Source organism: Podarcis tiliguerta (assembly GCF_965153285.1).
Source record: "Podarcis tiliguerta genome assembly, chromosome: 3".
Taxonomy (NCBI): Eukaryota; Metazoa; Chordata; class Lepidosauria; order Squamata; family Lacertidae; genus Podarcis; species Podarcis tiliguerta.
Window position 1 is genome coordinate 86978511 of NC_139536.1, and position 19280 is coordinate 86997790.

Below are 19280 nucleotides of genomic sequence, written 5' to 3' on the forward strand. Positions count from 1 at the left end.
AAAGTTTTTTCATATATTATGCTAATCAATATGATAAAAAATATAATCCTGTGGACCAAGGATTTTGAAAACATTTTACATGTGCCACACACATAATTATATTCATTGATATTTGGTGCCACACTCCTTTTGAAGAGGTCATTATCTCGCCCTCTTAGAGGCAGGACTGTAATCTGAAGGGGGGGAAATAGCTTTGTCTGGTAACAGAAGGGTTAAGCCATTTCCCCCCTCACTTTGCCCGTTTCAAATTACAATGAGAAGCCTCTTCTCTCCCAGCAGGGTTGTGCTTACATTAGCTTTTAGATCTCTCTTGAAGGGAGCTGCTATGTTTTTGCCTGCTAGAGGTGGAAATAACAGTTAAGGAACTCAAAGGGTGGATTTTCAGCAGGGTCTCTCTCTCTCTTCCCCCCTTCCCTGAATGAATTCAGGGAAAGGCCTTTTAAATGTTTGGTACATGTTTCAGATTTGCTGGACATTAAGGAGAGAACTTAGGATGTTAATGCTCTCAGCTGATTATTAGGGGGGAAATTAGATGTTACACCACGAAGCTGCAGCCCAGACCAGGAAAGAATGAAAGGTGGGAGAAGAGTCTTAAGCAGTTAATTGAGTTGAAAACATTGCAGGAGAAGACTGCTCTGAGAATGCCTCCTGTGTGACTGAAGATGGTCTGTCGCTTAATAGAACCACATCCCCCAAAACTGGTTCTTTACGGTTCTTTACAGGAATGCCTGCATCAACTAACCAAGTTCTGGTCCTCTGCTCCATCAATGCAGAAAAAACAGTAACAACAGTGGAAAATTGGAAGTCCGAATTTCAGCTTTCTTAGAAAGAACTGCGCCCCGACACATCCTGTAATATTTAAATAAGCGGAGAAATAAAACCAGCAAGATGTTGTGCTCAGAAATGACAACGTTGACATGAAGAATAGGTAATTTACAGTTCACCTCTTTTTTTTGCCCCTTACCCCCCAGCCACCAGGAAAGCAGACCTCATAAGGAAAAGTAGAAGGTGGAAGAAAGGGATTACTTTTTTGTTGTTTTTATTTATTTTGCATATTGAGATTTATAGATATATAAATATGGACAAAACTGTGCTCAAAGCTCTGGTGAGCTTACTTTGGAATTGTTGGATTCTAATGGGTTCTGTGAAGGCAGGCATAGGAGACAATCACGTCCACTCCAGTTTCATTTACAGGAGATTGCGGAACCATGAAAGAAGAGAGATCCAGAGAGAGATTCTCTCCATCCTGGGTTTGCCTCACAGACCCAGGCCATTTTCACCTGGAAAGCAAGCTTCCTCAGCACCCCTCTTCATGCTCGACCTCTACAATGCCATGACGAATGAAGAAGATACTGAAGAACTGGAGTATTCGCTCAGGGGATCACTTGGCGGAGAGAGCAAAGGGCTGAGGAAGGGGTACCCAGCATCTCCAAATGGATACTCTCGGAGGATACACATATCTCGCACAACTCCGCTGACTACACGGAGCCCTCCCTTAGCTAGCCTGCATGATACCAACTTTCTGAATGATGCAGATATGGTCATGAGCTTTGTCAATTTAGGTATGTTGCTTTCTTTCTTTCTGATATGTTCCTCTGTGTTTGACAAGCTAGGAGCCAGGACCTAGAAGCTGGCTTCTGTCATGGCCAAATTGGTCCCTGGAAGGTGTATTAATAATACAAGCTGATGTTGAGCTAATGCTAAAACAGGCTACATTGTAGGTGGTCATGGGGTGTGTAGGTTTCTCTCACTGTTTATGTTAAAGTCAGTTTTTATAATTCTCCTCTCTCGACTTCTTTCCTTGATGTAATGAAGTTGTGTAGCCTTAGGCTAGTAGCAAGGGTTTTTATTTGGTGTTTTTTTGGTAAAATCTTTTTAAAAATAAGCATGTGAGTTGGTGGATTATGCACTACAAAAAAAACCTTAAAGGAATAGGAAGTTGAAGGGTCTTATTTGAAAGTTACAGAATTGTGTGGGAGAAGAAGCAAAAGGACAGACAGTTTGGAAGATAAGTTTTAGTTGTTTCAGAGATTATAGATAGTGATTCAGCCTTACCTTGTGCAGTTTTACTTGGACATAACTACTGTGGACACAACTAGTGTGGGTTGTTATTATTCTCTAGTAATTGTGCATAAGATTGCAGCCTTAAAAAGATTTCACATCTCTTGAGATTTTTGTTGCTTTTCCTATCTAAGAGGAAGATCTGTGGTGAATATTCTTGTATTGTGGGATTCACTGCCTTTCCTTTGTTGTTATTTTATAGCCACAGTTCTCATATTTGTCTAAGTCTGGGAGCCCTCTCTCCCTCCCATGCATATTTGAAAAATATTAATTCTATAATATTTAGAATCAGAAACATAATGAATGGAGCATGTTTTAGAGTCTCCAGTTTTTGAGTATATGATTCAGGAAGGAATATAACTACAATACACTGCATAATGAAATAATGATCCACATGCCCACCTTGTAATAGAAAAGGTCAGTTTAAGAATGTTGTTACTAAGCAATTGTTTACCAGTTTGCCAGTTTTCAGTTCAAGGGGGAAAATATCTTGCATATGCTGTTCTCTAGTAAGGAGTGTGTGTTCAGCTCTTCAAAATAACCACAACAACATTATTTCTCCTAGTATACAGCTATTCTTTCCAGCATATGACCTGAAATATCTTGCAATGGCTGTGTCTTGTAAATAGCATCTTCTGAATTTTTATTCGCTATAGTGAAGTTACTCCAGTCAGTTGCTAATACCTTATGTCCTAGAAAGCACCAAATGACAAAGTTCAGCTGCTATAAGAATAACAATATTTTGCCAGTTCTTTGGTAGCAGAAAGCTGATTTCAAATCTCTTTGAAAATGTACTATTGTGTGCTTTTTAAGGCAATTGCAGTCCGGATTTTTGTTTGTTTTTGTAAGTGTAACTATTCCTCAGGAGTTTCATTTCTCGCATTCCTTTCAAATGTTGTCCTACTGTTACCTTTGCTTTGCCCTTATCTGTAGCTTGATTTAACTCCTGTGCCCAAAGTAAAGTTGAAATGGCTATATAGACCCACGCATATTTGCTAAGGGAAGCCAAGGATTCCAAAAAGTACCAAGCAAGTGTTTAAATTTATGCATTTTAACAGAGATCCTTGATGGAGGCAGATTGACGTATCACTTCGTATTCGTTTGCTCTGACTTGTGTCAGGACTGAGCTCCGCTGGTTCAAACAGGATCATTCAGTAAATGAATGTGCTATTAAGGAAATACAGTACCTACACCCCCCACGCCCGAATCCTTCATAGATCTTCAGGGGTTAGCGATTATGCAGAACACAGACAAAACTGTTACAAGATTTGCTTTATAGACTATTGTTTTTCTTATGAGTTAGATTCCCACCGACCCCCTTTCTAGATCGTTATTGCTTATATCCTACTACTTTGGAAGCACTTTAAGAAGCAGCTGCATATCAGAGTCTTTTTATGGAATCTGGAATGGAAGGCTTTTTTTCTTCTTGTGGTTACTCTGTGCAGTCATTATTGAATTTCAAGCTTTATTAGGTTTCTATGAGCTGGCCCAAAGTATGCTACAGTTTTTCACCCCTCTGTAGTTGTGCGTTATGTAGCTTCTAAAGCATTTCCCACTTTGCGACATCTATTTCAAAATATCAGTGCATAAAGTGAGCTAACTAAACATTTTAATTTTAAATAGCCTAATGTCATTGCCATACAATTAAATTATGCTGCAACCCTATACCCACCTACCTGGGAGTAAGCAGCATGAAATGCCGTGGGACTTTTCTTCTAAGAAGACATGTATAGAATTGCAGGGTTAATCCTTCATGTAGGCAACTATCTTCTATTATTTATTTGAAAACCATCAGGCAATCTGGGTTAAGGTGTAAAAGGGAAAAGATGGGAGCGACAAATGGGCAGTCCTTATTTTAACTCCGCAAGATTTGTTTTACAAAATAATTGAAGCTCTTTGTGACTGGAAGTATCACTGGAGTTCTTTGTGATTCGAGCTATCAGTCAGTTGCAATCAAATTGCTCTGTTTTGGAAGGAGCTGACCGTGTTTAAGTGGAGGGCTATTATCAAATTACAGTACATTAATCCCCCATGAGGTGATAAAAGAATTTGCATAAATCATTGCATTGCCAACTGTAACTGTTAAAAAACCCATATGCTAAAAATAACAAACGTGAAGTGCTAAGTCTTAGAAATGCTGTTTTCTGTGAGCTTGAGGTAATAAAATTAGTCTTGAGGGACACTTGTACTATGAGGCATTCCTGCCCCCCCCTTGAGGAACAAAAGGTGGTCATAATAATTATTCTGACAGAATAATTTTTGATAATGTTTGCATGCTTTGCTAATGAAATTTAGAAGTGCCTGAGGGGTTATTGAAATGCTAATTTTGAAAACAAGCTAGAGGGGAAAACGAAGTAATCTGCAATTAAGATGATGTCTGCCTTTTCATCATCTCTGAATCCTGATTTCTTCTTCTTAAGAAGAGCAAATGTATACTTTTTTAAATTTTTCTTTTCTTTTCTGCTAGTAGTATTCTCATTTATGTTTATAATAATGTAACCTCTCATTCTGCTCTTCCCTTTCAGCTGACGTTTGTAACACTGAAATTGTCACCAAAAACCCTTTAAATTTATTGAGAAATAATTAACTTCAGTATTCTAGTACTCAGAGACAACCAGGACACCTTACTTAACAAAGATAGGTAAATCCATGCCTTTGTTACTATTGCCGTTATCTGATTATGGTAGACAAAAGCTAAGAATAGTTTTAACTCATAGTGCCCAGCTTCTCCTCTAAAAGGATCTCCTATAGATTGAAATAAAAACTTGCCAACGGAGATTTATTTCCATTTTTAGCTTACATTTATTCAAAAACTATCAAAGAATCACTGGGGTTGGGGAACTAAGTTACCTTTTTATTTTACAAATGAGTTGTTGAATAGTGGAAGGCTCTTTACATTCTGTATATTACTTTCAATGAGACTCCCATGAGAGTGAAATAAATACAGGCAGTGGATGATTGATGCTTGGCATATTGTTCCCACGGATAATTCCAAATTCAGTAGACACTATGATTGTACTTATCCTCAATTTTCTTTTTATTTACCAATACTGTCAAAGTGTAGGTTTGAGGGTGAAAAGCAAGGAAGTAATTTATTAGGGTAATATTCCACTAAGTTTTATTCAGAGTACACCTACTGAAATTAATATCCATTAATTTTAATGGATCTACTCTGATTAGAAATTTGTTGAATACCACCCTTAGTTAGATTCCACTGTAGATTTTCTGTTTCAAATTCTTGAAGGATTCCCACCCCCACCCCATTACAAGCAGCAGGAATAAGCTGAATAATGGGAATTTTTAATTCATCTTATCAACTACTATTATTTATATACCTCTCCATAGTTCAAAGAAATTTCTGAAAGATTTACACACATGTATATATCAGTAAGGAAAAACCAGGATCCTGAAAAGCATTGCACAAACACTAGGATTTACACATCTTGTACAAACTGAGGGCCAGTTCACAGGGTTTTGAGGTTGTGGTGCCCCACTTCAGATTAGCAAGGCTCTCTTATCTTAATGAGGAAAAAACTGACTTTTGGGCTATGCATGGAAACAGCTAGTTTTATATACCACTGTAACTGCCAGTAAAATTGACAGCTACTGCTAGGTGTGGGATTTTTTTTTTCCTTTTTGAAAGAAGCAAGCATTTCCACAAGCAAGCAAACAAACCTCTGTTTTCTCCAGTACTCATAACATTCTGATTTATGCTCATGGTAGCATAACACCTGTTGCCTCTCAGTTTTTCACAAAAACATGTTTGCCACAAACTTGGCCAACTCAGGTTATGAGGGTGGGAAGTATTGTCATAGTAACCTTGGAAAACCTGTAAAAATTGTATTTTCTTTATTTGAAATGAAACCAAGTTAAATAGCGTGTTTCACTTACCTGGCAGCGCTCTCCCACATTTCCAATTTTGCCCCTCACCCCCATTTGCTGGTTAAGTATTATATTCACATAAAGAGGTCAGTCAGAAAGGTCATGAATGATTTTGAAAATGTGGTACAGAAAACAGGCAATTCACATTAATGAATGAGTTCTGAAATAGATATATATGTGTGTGTGTTATGTGTACAGTTAGGACATTTACTCTAACTGTTCTGAAGTAATTGATCCAGCAGTGTTTTGAAAACATATATTTTATTTTGTTTTTCCTCGTGGATTTGAAAGAGACTCAGCATCTTGGTTTGCCAGAAAAATATGAAAGAAATCACCAATAACCCAAGAGAAACTGATGTAGCAGATGGCTGGGAGTGTATGGTGAAGGGACATACATATGTGTAAAAATATGTACTGTTATTAATAGTTTTGCCATTAGGAAGGAGACTGATACAGTTCCGCTTGTTTTTTCAGTATCAGTTGCTTTTTCAGACTAAACACAGACTTTGGGCGGGAAGCTGTGGGTTAGGTACAATACATGTCTTACTAGGGAAAAACACACTCATGCACATAGAAAACCTCATAGCAACCGTGAATAGCAATTAAAGTCATCCATAATAACACCTCTTGGTTGTTGATGCAACCTTTTGTTTCCTGGAAAACCATGTGGTGCGTAATATTCCTAACCAGCATGCCGGTTCCTACACAAAGACCTCTGTGACAGCTATCCCTGGCTATGATGAATAATAAGGCAGGCTATTAGGTATTTGCCATGTGAGGAAAGTGCTTGCATGAAGAATGACTCTCTAGCGGTGAGGTGGTGATTCTTTCCCTGCTTCCCAGGCTGCTCTTGCAAACCCTTCCAAAGAAACTGGTTGGTTGGTTGGTTGGTTGGTTGGCTGGTTGGTTGATAGGCTGTGCTTAACTGCATGGCTCCATTAGCACTATACATTTAATGCAGTCATGTCTTCCCCCAAAGACCCCTGGGTAGTGTGGCTTGTTAAGGGTTCTGGGAGTTGTCAAAGATCTACAGTTCCTTGGGAAGAGAGATTTACTCTGTTAAACCACTCTGCGATTTGTAGCTCTGTGAGGGAAATTGGCTCCCTTAGCAACTCTCAGCACCCATAACAAACTACAGTTCCCAGGATTCTGTAAATATAAAACATTAACGCAACAGAGCTGAAGTAGTGTTTAACAACAAGATCAAAGCCCATAATACTATAGAAGATCTTGGATTTAAAACTGTGTTGATTGGTGCTCTTCGTGGAATGCCATCCAGAATCCATGGTAGATGTGGGATTTGAACTTGAATTCCATACATGCTACTGGTTTTCACCCTAACTATCCTGTTGCATGTAAAATATTCAGTCTTATCAGAAAGCATTGTGGTAGAGATGGTGTGAGATTCTTTGAAAGTGAAATATGTGGTGTGTGTTCTGCAGTGTGCAAGTCACACTCACGAGTGACTACGTGAGGGTGGATTTATGAATATGTAAATCACACATCTATAGTAGCTATATTTTTACCATGGAAACACTGATTGGGATACAATTTGGATAAGCCCTGCTATTGTGTTATTTTTATGTAATCCTTCTGTGGGTACTCATTCTTACAAATGTGCTCCCAAGTGACAGAATCAAGATACCACCACAGGAAATTAGCTTTCAGTAATTGAATTTCATGGTGTGTGTTTTTTACTTGCATTATGCAGCAGGCGAGACAACATAGATTGTGGTAATGCTTCTGTGTAACTAGTGATTGTGTGAACTTGCCTTTAGCGTGCAGCAATGCTTGCAATGTTTGATCTAAAAACAGGGATGCAAGGAAGCAATCATATCCATTTCAACCTGTATTCATTACAGCCAGCACTGTTTCTGTAGTGCTACAATTTTATTATCACCAAATAACATTATTTTCTCTGCCCAACATTTAATGCAAGTTAAGTAACTTATGTAACTTTCACCTTACATTCATTTCAATGAAAAGGAAATGCCAGAACAATGTAAAAAAAAAAAACCCAGTTACATGTTGCTTGCAGACTAAAAACAACATAGTAGCTGATTTTTGCAAACTTAAAAACAATGTAACTTGATTATATTCACTTAAGTGATTTCCTTTCCTGCCCACAGAGAAGCACATGAACTACAGCAATTTCTACTGCACTTCATTTCCCATATTTGTTGGAATTCTCTGACTTCCTTATCTAAAAGTAGTAGTAGTAGCAATAATATAATTTTGTATGCTGCCCATCTGACTGGGTTTCCTCAGCCATTCTGGGTAGCTCCCAACAGAATACTAAAGCACAATAAAACATTAAAAACTTCCCATACAGAGCTGCCTTCAGAAAACTGGTGGGCAGTGGGATAACATGAGGGTGGTACATTGGGAAAAATATTCTAGGTAAAATGAAAAGTGAAATAATCAATAAAATATGACAGTATGTTAAAAAGAGAGCAGCCGGGGGGGGGGGGGAGATATCACAACTTTAGTACCAGAGGGAGGGATCCGAATTGCTGAGGCCTCTTTAAAGTGCAGCAACCACCTCAGTTCCAGAAGCAAATCCTTTCATCCCAGCAAAGTAAAACACATGCACCAAAAGACCCCATCCCACCTCAGTATGTGTGCATGCAGGGAGTACACAGAGCAGCTACTAATGCTTCTGGCCATAAATAACATAGTAGCTAGCTTTCTAAAAACCACAGGTTAAAGGATGAGGGCTGCCATGACGCACACAGAGAGGCTGAGATCAGAAGAGAAGCAAAAAAGGAGGTCAGTCAAAACAATGAATCCCCTTGTTCAGAGTCATATTTATGAGTGCTTCATTGCACCTAAAGTTCATATTTTATTGGCTAGGCCATGGGGTTTCCCCATTTGCTCATCTCTTAAAATAACACCCCTGGCTAAAGATTCCTATAAAACACATGAGTGCTATAGCAGGCAAAACCTGTCAGTCCTGACAACCGGTTAGTTTGTTTTGGTGGAGTGGTGTTGGAGGGACTTTCAATTTTTACCCTGAAGATTGAGATGTTTTCTGTGCAAAGTTGACCGTAGGGTGTTTCACGTTCAGTCCTTGTTTTCAGACACACATTTCTTAAACATTATTGTTTGTTTGCAGGCCATTAGTCTACGTTTAATCTCTCTGTTTGGTAACCCACCTTGTAGTTTGAAGAAAGTGTGGTGTGTAATAAGCAACCCATGGGAAAACAAAAAACAAAAACTATGCTTCCATCATGAAAAAGATGCTACCAAAAACCTTCCGGCAAATATTCATGCTGGTTCTATGGTGTTTAGAATGCTTCTGTTCTCTTGGCTGAGGCTAAAGGTAGGTCATAGCTCAGTGGTGGAGAATCTTCTTTTTCTGCAGAAGGTCCCTGATTCAGTTGCCAACATCTCCAGGTAGCACTGCCAGTTAGTGTATGCCAGGGCTTTTTTTTCAGGGGGGGACTCACTGGAACTCAGTTCCAGCACCTCTCAGGTGGATGCCATTGCCATTCTAAGAGAAAGAGGTGAATTCCAGCACCTCCCCCCCCCCAAGAAAAATAGCAGTGGTGTAGACAATACTGAGCTAGACGGAACAAAGGATACAGCAGCTCCCTATTTTCCTATATTATGCTGTTTCTTTTTCCCACTTCCTTCTTTGTCCTTATAGTTCCCAGTCCTGTTTGCTCACTGTCACTCACAACACAGTTGTTCTGTTTCCATGCATCTGTGCAGTCCTCACGTTGGAGATACCAAATATCTACATAGTTCATCCTGGCCACAGAATTAAAACAGTAGACTGGACAAAAGTGGCCAAGGAACTGTACTGTGATGGCAAAGGGAAAATAGAAAAAGGGCAATGAGAAGAGTTGCAGTGAAACAATATGGAAAACTGGGAGCTGCCTTTCAACATAATAAGACAAAACATGTAAGTTTAGTCTCAGCCTTGCCAAGAAATTCCACCCAAATAATTTGTACAACGCTCTGTTTCTGCCCAAACCCGACTTCTTATTTATAAACAAAATATATCCTTCTGTCCAGCTGGACAATGTTAGGAGTTAAGTGCCCTTCTTATTGGAGGAGCCAACACATTTTGGAGACCCTGTTCCCCAAACAGAAAGACTAGATTCAGTGTCTATAAAATCCCCCAGAGTAACCTATTTCTGCTTATTTCTGCAACTGAACTGGAATGTATCCTTCAATAGTTAAAAATTCTTGCTTGTGTTTTAATTATATATTCTTCCAAAGCATCTTTAAAAGGGGATTTTAATGGATTGTTTTAATTCATTGTCTTAATTCACAGAATTCTGCATTCCATATTTTAGAGTACGGTAGCAGAATCTATGGCCTTCCGTGTGTTGTTGGGTTTCAACTCCTGACAGCCCCAGCCAGCATGGCCAGTGGTCAAGAATGTTGAGAGTTGTTGTAGCCCAACAGAATTTGCCAAGTTGGATTTCATGGCAAACCATGGTTAGTGCTAAATTGGAAATGGGAACACATCAGTCCATTGTCTGGGGGAATCTACCGACTTCAGCCTATATATGTGTTTTAATTACTTAAAGTAATAAAAGATTCTGCCCAACAGCGCAACAAAATTTTGATTCCAGGGTTTCTAAGTATTGCGCTAGTGTCATGTTTGTGATGGACAAAGTTAGTGCTACTACAGGTGAATACAAAGTATGCAAAAGGTATAATGCAGTACAGTGGTACCTCTGGTTAAGTACTTAATTTGTTCTGGAGGTCCGTTCTTAACCTGAAATTGTTCTTAACCTGAAGTACCACTTTAGCTAATGGGGCCTCCTGCAGCTGCTGCGCCGCTGGAGCACAATTTCTGTTCTCATCCTGAAGCAAAGTTCTTAACCTGAGGTACTATTTCTGGGTTAGCGGAGTCTGTAACCTGAAGCGTATGTAACCCGAGGTACCACTGTATATCTATCTGTTACACACTAGACCTTTAAAGTACATTCCCGCCCCCTCCCAAGAATTATGGGAATTGTAGTTTACCTCTCACATACCTACAATTCCCAGCATCCTTAGCAAACTACGGTTTGTACTTTTAATGTGCTTTAAAGATCTGGTGTGTTTGCAGCCTTAAAGTACAATCATATGCCTGGTTACCGTACTTGGAAGTCCCATTGTGTTAAATGTGGCTTGCTCTCTAGGATATGTGTTTAGGATTGCAGCCTTTATGTATTTAATCAGGAAGGCAAAATATAGCATATTAAATTTATGAAAACTGAATTGCCTAAAATGAAATTGCTTTTTATTTTAAAGTTGCTTTGTTTTTTTAAAAAAAGAAACAAAAGCAAAAACCAATACTGTGGATTCATTTCAGCCCTGGCCTTTGCGTGATTCCTTGCTCGGGCCAATTTTTATCTGCTGACCATCTGACCCCTGTTGTTAATTTTACTTAATTGCATCCTGTTTTAATGTTTTGCAATGAGGATGAAAGTTCTTAAAGCCTTATGGAGAGGATATGAAGGCTAATAATAGCGAATGTTGTAATAAAGCCCAGTCTCGTGAGTTTATTTCTTTAGTCTGATGGGTGGCATGGTAGTTTCAAGATCTTAAAGTAAGGTGGAACTCTGAATCAAGTTCTTTCTGAAGAGGGAGATTGTCTTCCTATTGTGAAAAAAGGCTTTCCTGTTTGCTTTTTTGGGAGTTGGAATGCTCTCCAAAAGCATTATTTGGGATGTAGCCCCTTTGAATAATCAGTAACAGCACTTGAGTGCAGATAGGGTTGATCTGAGGCTTGTAGATATCACAGGAAGCATCCATCTGGAACATAGCAAGGGGTCAAACTATCTGTCCAGTGTTGTCCATTCTGACTGGCCGCAGTAATTTAGGGTTTCAGGCTGAGGTTTTTTCACATCATGGCAGATGGGTGGGGTACAAATAATAAAATTATTACTATTGTAGTTATTATTATGTGCTCTTTGACCCTTTTAAATTTTAAAATACAGTTGTACCTTCGTTTTCGAACAGCTTATTTCTTGAACGTTTTGGCTCCCGAACGCCACAAACCTAGAAGTGACTGTTCTGGTTATGGGAAACCAAATGTCCAACCGGGCTTCTGCAGCTTCTGATTGGCTGCAGGAGCTTCCTGCAGCCAATCAGAAGCCGCGCTTTGGTTTCCAAATGTTTTGGAAGTCGAATGGACTTCCGGAACGGATTCAGTTTGACTTCCAAGGTACAACTGTAACTGGAGATGCCAGAATCCAGACCTGGGCTCCAGTACATGCAACATGTGTGTTCTGTCACAAAACAGTGGCACAACTCTGATTCTAAGTAAGTCTAGGATGTATTGTCTGACTGGAGATAAGGACTTCTGTGTGTGTCTCTTTGTGTACATCTAATATTTCTCCAGGAAGTCCTTGATGACCTTTCCAGCCTCTGTGTATATTCCAAATGCTGAAAGCTCTTTGGCTTCAAGTCGTTTGCGCTTTGACCAAATGAATAAAAATGGTAATGTTGTGCACCTCTAAGACCTGGAAGCTGGTAAATACTGTACGTTTACTTGAAAGCAAGCCCTGCTCATTTCAATAGAAATTATTTATATATATCCATTTCACATAGCTGAAACAATGTGCATTCAGCTCTAGGAAGATCTAAAAATGTCAGTCCCATGTGTTTTTGGTTTACAGTCTGTTTACATAATATGCGAGTGATGCTTCTCTCGAGGGGGCAAGTGTCTCTTACATGTTATATAAACACAGTGTAAAGTGAAACCACGTGGTGGAAATTTTCAAACCTTCTCAATGTAGCCGTAGTCATGGAAGCAGCAGCAGCAAGCACATGGCTTCAGGTGTGAAAAAAAGAGGAGTTTTAAGCATGCTCAAGATCAGTCCTAAAGATCTCCATGTCCTTATGTAAAACCAAGGCATCCAAAGCATTTTTTAAAAAAGGGATTAGTATGTATGTTACTTTGTACTTGGTATGGGGTGAGGGGGAACTCTTAAGAGTGATATGAAAGGGTGACACATTTCCATTCAAAATGTGTGCACATTCTTCACTTTTAAAAAGCTGTTTTAGATACAGGCAAGACTCCTGAGCAACATCACACAACTATAGTCATCTGAGGATTGGTGTTTACTAATTCAAATGTATGCGTTAATTAGCTGTAGATTGCAAGAATGTGTAGGGGGGGGGAATTTCCCTTAATTCTGATTATCAAGGTACTATTTTCTAGATCGTTTATTGTTTTGTAACAACGACTGCTGCCATTCTTAAAATATGATGGCACTACCCTTAGAACCAAAGTATTTTACAGAAAGTGTGCCTACTTTTTTCATACTTTATTGTCAGGGATGGGGGATCTGAGGCTGGAAATCCAATTCCCAGCAGCACCAGTTGACACAGCATATGGTTAGGGATAATGGGAGTTGTTAGGGCCGGACAACTTTAGACACCCTAAGCACTCCAGGCATCAGCGTCTGCAGAGGATTGAGGGGGCCTGACAGGACATTGTGAGGAGCCAAGAGTGGAGCTGAACACCCTCTGAAAATTGAGGGGACCCGCCCCCCTTAAAAATACATTGGGAGGGGGCAAAACTGCCCCAGTTCCTAGGAGTTGGCATCTATGCTAAGCACTTAAAAGATTTTGGGACACACACACACAAAATAATAAGCCATAATCTACAGTAAGATAGAAAATAATGTTTATTTTTGTATATTTGTATAAATATTTATTTTTGTTCAGCTGCACCAAATGGCACATGGTAAATCTGGCACATAGCTGTCAACGTTTCCCTTTTTTAAAGGGAAATTCCCTTATTCCTAATAGGATTCCTCGGGAAAAAAAGGGAAAAGTTGACAGCTATGATCTGGCAGTAGAAATTTTTGGTGGCGCCCCCTTCCCTTGATACTCTAGGCATGTGCTTATTTTGCTTAATGGCTAATCCACCCCTGGGTTTCCCATCTGTTTTATGCTGATCTTCTGAAGGAGGCAAAAGTCCTTGAGAACAAGAAGTGCTTCTTAATATTAATGTGTCCATCCTTGCCTAACTTGTTGGCCTTGGCTATTTTCTTCTTAACATGCCCTGACATATTCTATTAGCTTCAAAACCAGTGAACACTGGATCACTGGAGGGCACCTTATACTCAGTCAGATCATTGGTTCAACCAGCATATTGTCTACACTTGACTAGCCGTGGCTCTCCAGAGTTTCACAAATTCTCTTCCAGCCTTGCGCAGAACTCCCAGGGATTAAACCGGGGACCTTGCACCAGATGCTCAGCCCCTGAGCTATAGTTTTTTCACAAATGGTCCACGCAAATTTTCAAATTGACACATACCTGATTCAGAAATTGTATGACTGTTTTTTTCTAGCTGAATGGAAGTCAAATGCTCTAGTGAGGTAGTGCATAAGTAAGAGCAGACCCTGGGTATGAAAAAATTCAAGGAAAATGAGTTATGAGTATTATTGGAATCAGTGCTTTGCAAAGAACCTGACACATTCAATAGCAGTGAAGATTTCTGAGCCTTCATTGTATCTGGGTGGGGGGTGTCAAGCAGATTTTTATTTTTTTGTGTATTTCACTAGTCTCCAGGCTGATTTGAACTGACATGCTCACTTGTAGGTTTTTGAAAACTCTGCTATTAATGGGTCTTTCTTTTTTGCTACTGAACAAAAGTAAAGTCAAGTCGAAAACAGTAGACTGTAACCAAAGCAACATAACGTGAACTTGATTTTCCTCTTATTTTTCAACCTTAGCAGGCTGAATAATTTATTTGACTTATAGGCAATTATAGACTCACCTTACCCTTTTACTAATCAGGAACAGTATAGCAGAAGCTGGCTCCCTAACAGGACATGAAGTAAATGTGGAAAATTTGACTTCCCAACTTGAAACAGGAGCTTTAGTGTATTCCAATCCATACCTGAATGATATTAATTTCTCTTAAGTTTTCCTTACTGAAAAGGTAGTGTTAGCGTCATTCTTTAGAGGGCTCTCTGTTTTGAGGGAGGGAAATTGGTATTACAGCCTGAGTGTACCATACTTTGTGTATTTATGACCTAGGGCACTAGTTTGTGATCTAAAGGCTTTTATTTAATTAAATTTCAAATGTAAAATTGACTCGGATCCCACAGCAATTCAGGTCTAAGGACTGGCAAGGTCTGGCTGCAAGACTTTAGGTCTGAACAATCTAGAAGCTAAAAATTTTAGATCTATTTAAATTTGTGAAGTAAGTGTTCTTGCAAAGATGGCAAATGAGCTGAGCTCTCTTGGAAGTATGTTGCTAAGATCTGGCAAATCAGCACCTGAAATGCTTATAATAATTGCCAGTGGTGTTTACTTTTTTATTATGGAGAAACAGAACAGTGGAAAGCTAACATGACCCCTCAGATTTCAGCACAGGAGCAAGTGGGATCAGTCTGAAAACTGGCTATCTTCTGAGAAGTGAAGTTTTGACGGATCTGGGTTTTTGTGATCCAGAATTACACCCTCAAATGCATTCCCACCCCAGAGCATAGCAATGCTTTGCGAAATACCTCCAATTTAAGATTAACATAAGGAAAGCTGAATTCTGCTGACTTGGAAGAATTATAAGAAGAAACTACACGTGATGTTAATGATGTGAAGAGCAATCAGGAAGGACATGAGGTGCATCAGATGAAGGTGATTGTCTTTGGAAGCACAGCACCCAGGGAAGCAAGGTTTAAGTCCTGCAGTATTGATTTAAAAATCTCACTCTGTCCTGCTGAGAAGGATTAAACCTTTTCCCTCTCATGCTTCATTCCTGAGGACACTCCGCTCCACAACAGGTATTTAAGTAGTTTAAGAACCTTCAATGTGACTGCTAATCCTGTTACATGTAACAGGGTGAATCATTTTTACTTCCTGGTCTAGAGGATGCATACCCTCCAACAATTCTCCGATGAAAATAGGGACGTCCTATTCCATAATAATAATAATAATAATAATAATACCCCGCCCATCTGTCTGGGTTGCCCCAGCCACTCTGGGCAGCTTTTAACATATATGAAAACATAATAAAACATTAAACATTTAAAAACTTCCCTTGGATGTCTTCTAAAGATTGTATAATTACTTACCTCCTTGGGGGGCTGCATAACTCCACACCCTCCAACATTCTCCGATGAAAATAGGGACGTCCTAAGGAAAAGCAGGACGTTCTGGGATCAAATCAGAAACTGGGATGGCTTCTGTAAATCCAGGACTGTCCCTGGAAAATAGGGACACTTAGAGGATCTGGAGGATGGTGAGGGGGTGGGGAGGTTACTAAGACACCTCCTTTCTTTGCAGATCACCATACAGTGGTACCTCAGGTTAAGTACTTAATTCGATCCGGAGGTCCGTACTTAACCTGAAACTGTTCTTAACCTGAAGCACCACTTTAGCTAATGGGGCCTCCTGCTGCTGCTGCTGCGCCGGAGCACGATTTCTGTTCTCATCCTGAAGCAAAGTACTTAACCTGAGGTACTATTTCTGGGTTAGCGGAGTCTGTAATCTGAAGCGTATGTAACCTGAGGTACCACTGTACACAGGAACATATGCAGAGTGGGCAGGTGTTAGGGTAGTCCAGGATTATTCATCTAGGAGGTCAAAAAAATATTTGTGCCTGTATCATACAGAGCAAAGTAGACATATGAAAAATGAAAATGAAACCAAAGCCAGCCACGGAAGTGATGGGGTCTGCTCTGTAAAATTTTATGTATGTGAAATATTCTGAAATAAAGCACACCGCTGTAGTGCTATGCATCAGCTACATTCTAGAACAGATGGACCCAGTGAATTCCTGGACTGCAACCCTTGCTGTTGCTTATCTCTGGCCATAGTGGCTGGAGCTGATAGAAGTTGTAGGCCAACAACATCAGAGGGCTCCATGCTGGGATCAGTTGAGAGTTTTTGTAGATTAGTACTCTAGGGCAAAGATCCATGGACCACCAAGTGGTTTGCAAATGTCTGTGGCATGTCTGTAAAAATGATAACGGCATTTAAGTGGTCCATGGGAAGAAACGTTTAGGAACTACTAACTAATGCTGTATGATTCTGCAATATGGACACTTTTTGATCTTGAGATACATAACGTCATAATATAGCAGCTAAATATATTAGTCTACAAAGGAATGGACAGAGTTCAGCAGGCTCTAAGAAATATCTATACATATCTAGCTTTGTAGTCTCTGTGTTGCAGTACTAATATTTTCCTTGATTTCTGGTTTCCAGACATCTTATCAAGCCAATTCATTCATTCATTTTAAACGTTCTGATGCTGGTAAGGATCAGACTAGCGTAAGGAAAGACAAGGTGTCATTTCCCCCACTTAAAATCAACAACTGTAATGCCTTCCAGAATTTAATAATTAGGGAGGCAGCTGCAACGTAGCGCTTGTTTTGACTTGCAAAACAGCTACATATGACTTGGAAAGTAAAAGGAAATTATAAATGGAATGAATAACACATGTTTACAAATTAACTTTTCATCGGAACATTGCTTTATGGGGTGATATGGTTTCCTTAATTGAAATACGTTGTTGTTTTCACATGGGTGATTTTAAATGGGGGCTTTAAAAATTGAGAAAAGTAAAGGAAAGACACCGAGAACACTCTTTAATAAAGGCAGGTTTAGGGTTAGAGGGTTTACAGAAGTACAAGCCTAAATCATATGCTAGTTGGAGTCTGTACTGGCGGATTTATAGATATGCACATTATGTGCAAAATTAGGGCTCTCTGCATCTGACAGCCCTCCAAGTTATTAGTATGCATTGCTTATTGAGAGGATTCCTTTGGCTACAATGATTTACTTTGGCTACATGGTTGAATTCTAGTATTTTAGCTTGTTGCACTATTTCCACTCATCATTTCTCCTATTCCCTGATTGAAGTCACTGGAGGCTGCTCCATTGGGATGGAGTTGCCATCACAGTGCCTGCAAAGGCCTTGATTGAAACCCCAGAACAGGGGTGCCAGATTCTGAGCTTTCTTTTTTTTTTTTTTAAAGTACATCTCTTGCCCTTCTAGAGATAAAATTATGAAGCATAATGCACAGGTACCCTTCTAAGCCATTTCTGTTACATGAGCCAGCCTGGCTGCTCCTGCCTTTCAGTGTTTTTAGCCAATGAGTGATCAGAGCTGTGATAAGTGTGTTGTTTGGACACGGGGCAATAGGAATCCCTTGGAATTATAATTGTGGAGTAATTTCACTGGAGCCTGTAGCATCAGGGACCCCAGACTTCAAGCTTTCATTTAAAGAAGAAAAAAAAGTCCCCAGTTCTTCTAGAAAGAAAGTTCTAAGGTTGGGGGCAATGAACCCAACACAAGCAGAGGGATGAGTATAATTTTTTTTCTGGCTCTGCAGCACAGAACCCTTGATGGAGATGGAAAGAAGATCCACCCTCTTCTGGATTCACCCACTTACAACTCCAGTTGGCTGCAATGCTGATTCCTCCGTTCCTTTCTGGAGGGAAGGATTTGTCTGAGCAGTTGTCATGGGACAAAGATGGAGAGGAGATGATGGATGGGTACCACCTCTTTGGGTTTAGGGAGGATGTCAGGGTGTGGGAAGTATTGAGGCCATTCCACCTCCTCTCCTTTGGCTGCCCATGGCAGGGCTTTCTGAAAAGCGGGGAGCTAAAGATGTCCTGTGAACGTTTGCCTTCTCTTTGCTTTGCTGCCCACGGGCCTCATGGAAGAAGCAGGTAGCGGCTCGCGGCATGGGGGAGCTTCAGGGGGCGTTTGTGTAATAGTGGAGGAAGTGGAGGAAGACCATTTCCTGCTCTATTTGTTTTGCTGCCTGTCAGCCACATGGAACAGTGGGTAGGCAGCTACTCTTTTAAAGAAGTGTTTGTATGTTAGGGTGGGAACTAAAATTGCGATAGTCATCTGTTGCTCATTTTGCTGCCTGCCAGCCATGTGACATGCAGCTGCTTGAAAGTGTGCATGTAGGAACAAATGTTGTAGTGCTTGTTTGCTGTTATGGAGCAGATAATTATGGTTTCTAGTTAGGGATCCAATAGGGTTTTTTTGTTTTGTTGCTTTTCCCAAGAAGACCCACAGTTTATTGCTGAAGCGGAACAAATGTCAATCCACAGACAACCCAAATGATGTTTGTTCTAGTTCAGCAGTGAACCACAGGTTTTACCAGTCAACCCACCCCCACCCCAATCTTGTACCCCTGGCTAGAAATCACAGGAGAAATGGGCCATCAGTTGACTATGAGGGCGAGTGGAAAATATGGTAACTTTCCTGTCCCTGTTGCATGCTGTACAGCTGGGATGATTCCAGAACTGTTCGATGCAGTGGCAGGGAACTCAATGCAAAGGCATCATAATCACCATCACATTTCCCCTGACTGTTCCCAGTTTTGTTTTGTGAAGTTGTTGTTTTGTGGGGTGT

At 40.0% G+C, this 19280-nt stretch overlaps 1 protein-coding gene across 2 annotated transcripts in view; it reads left to right on the forward strand.

Moving 5' to 3' along the window:
- Positions 1 to 284: 284 nt before the first annotated feature.
- Positions 285 to 19280, forward strand: part of BMP5 (bone morphogenetic protein 5) — a 51948-nt gene continuing 32952 nt past the window's right edge. Inside the window, exons 1-2 of one of the 2 annotated variants that reach the window (XM_083432308.1) lie at positions 285 to 928; positions 1195 to 1562. In XM_083432308.1, the coding sequence (XP_083288434.1) occupies positions 918 to 928; positions 1195 to 1562 (379 nt within the window). In that variant the 5' untranslated portion in view covers positions 285 to 917. Of the gene's footprint in view, positions 1563 to 19280 lie in introns of both variants that reach the window. The other variant, XM_083432307.1, reaches the window with a different exon arrangement.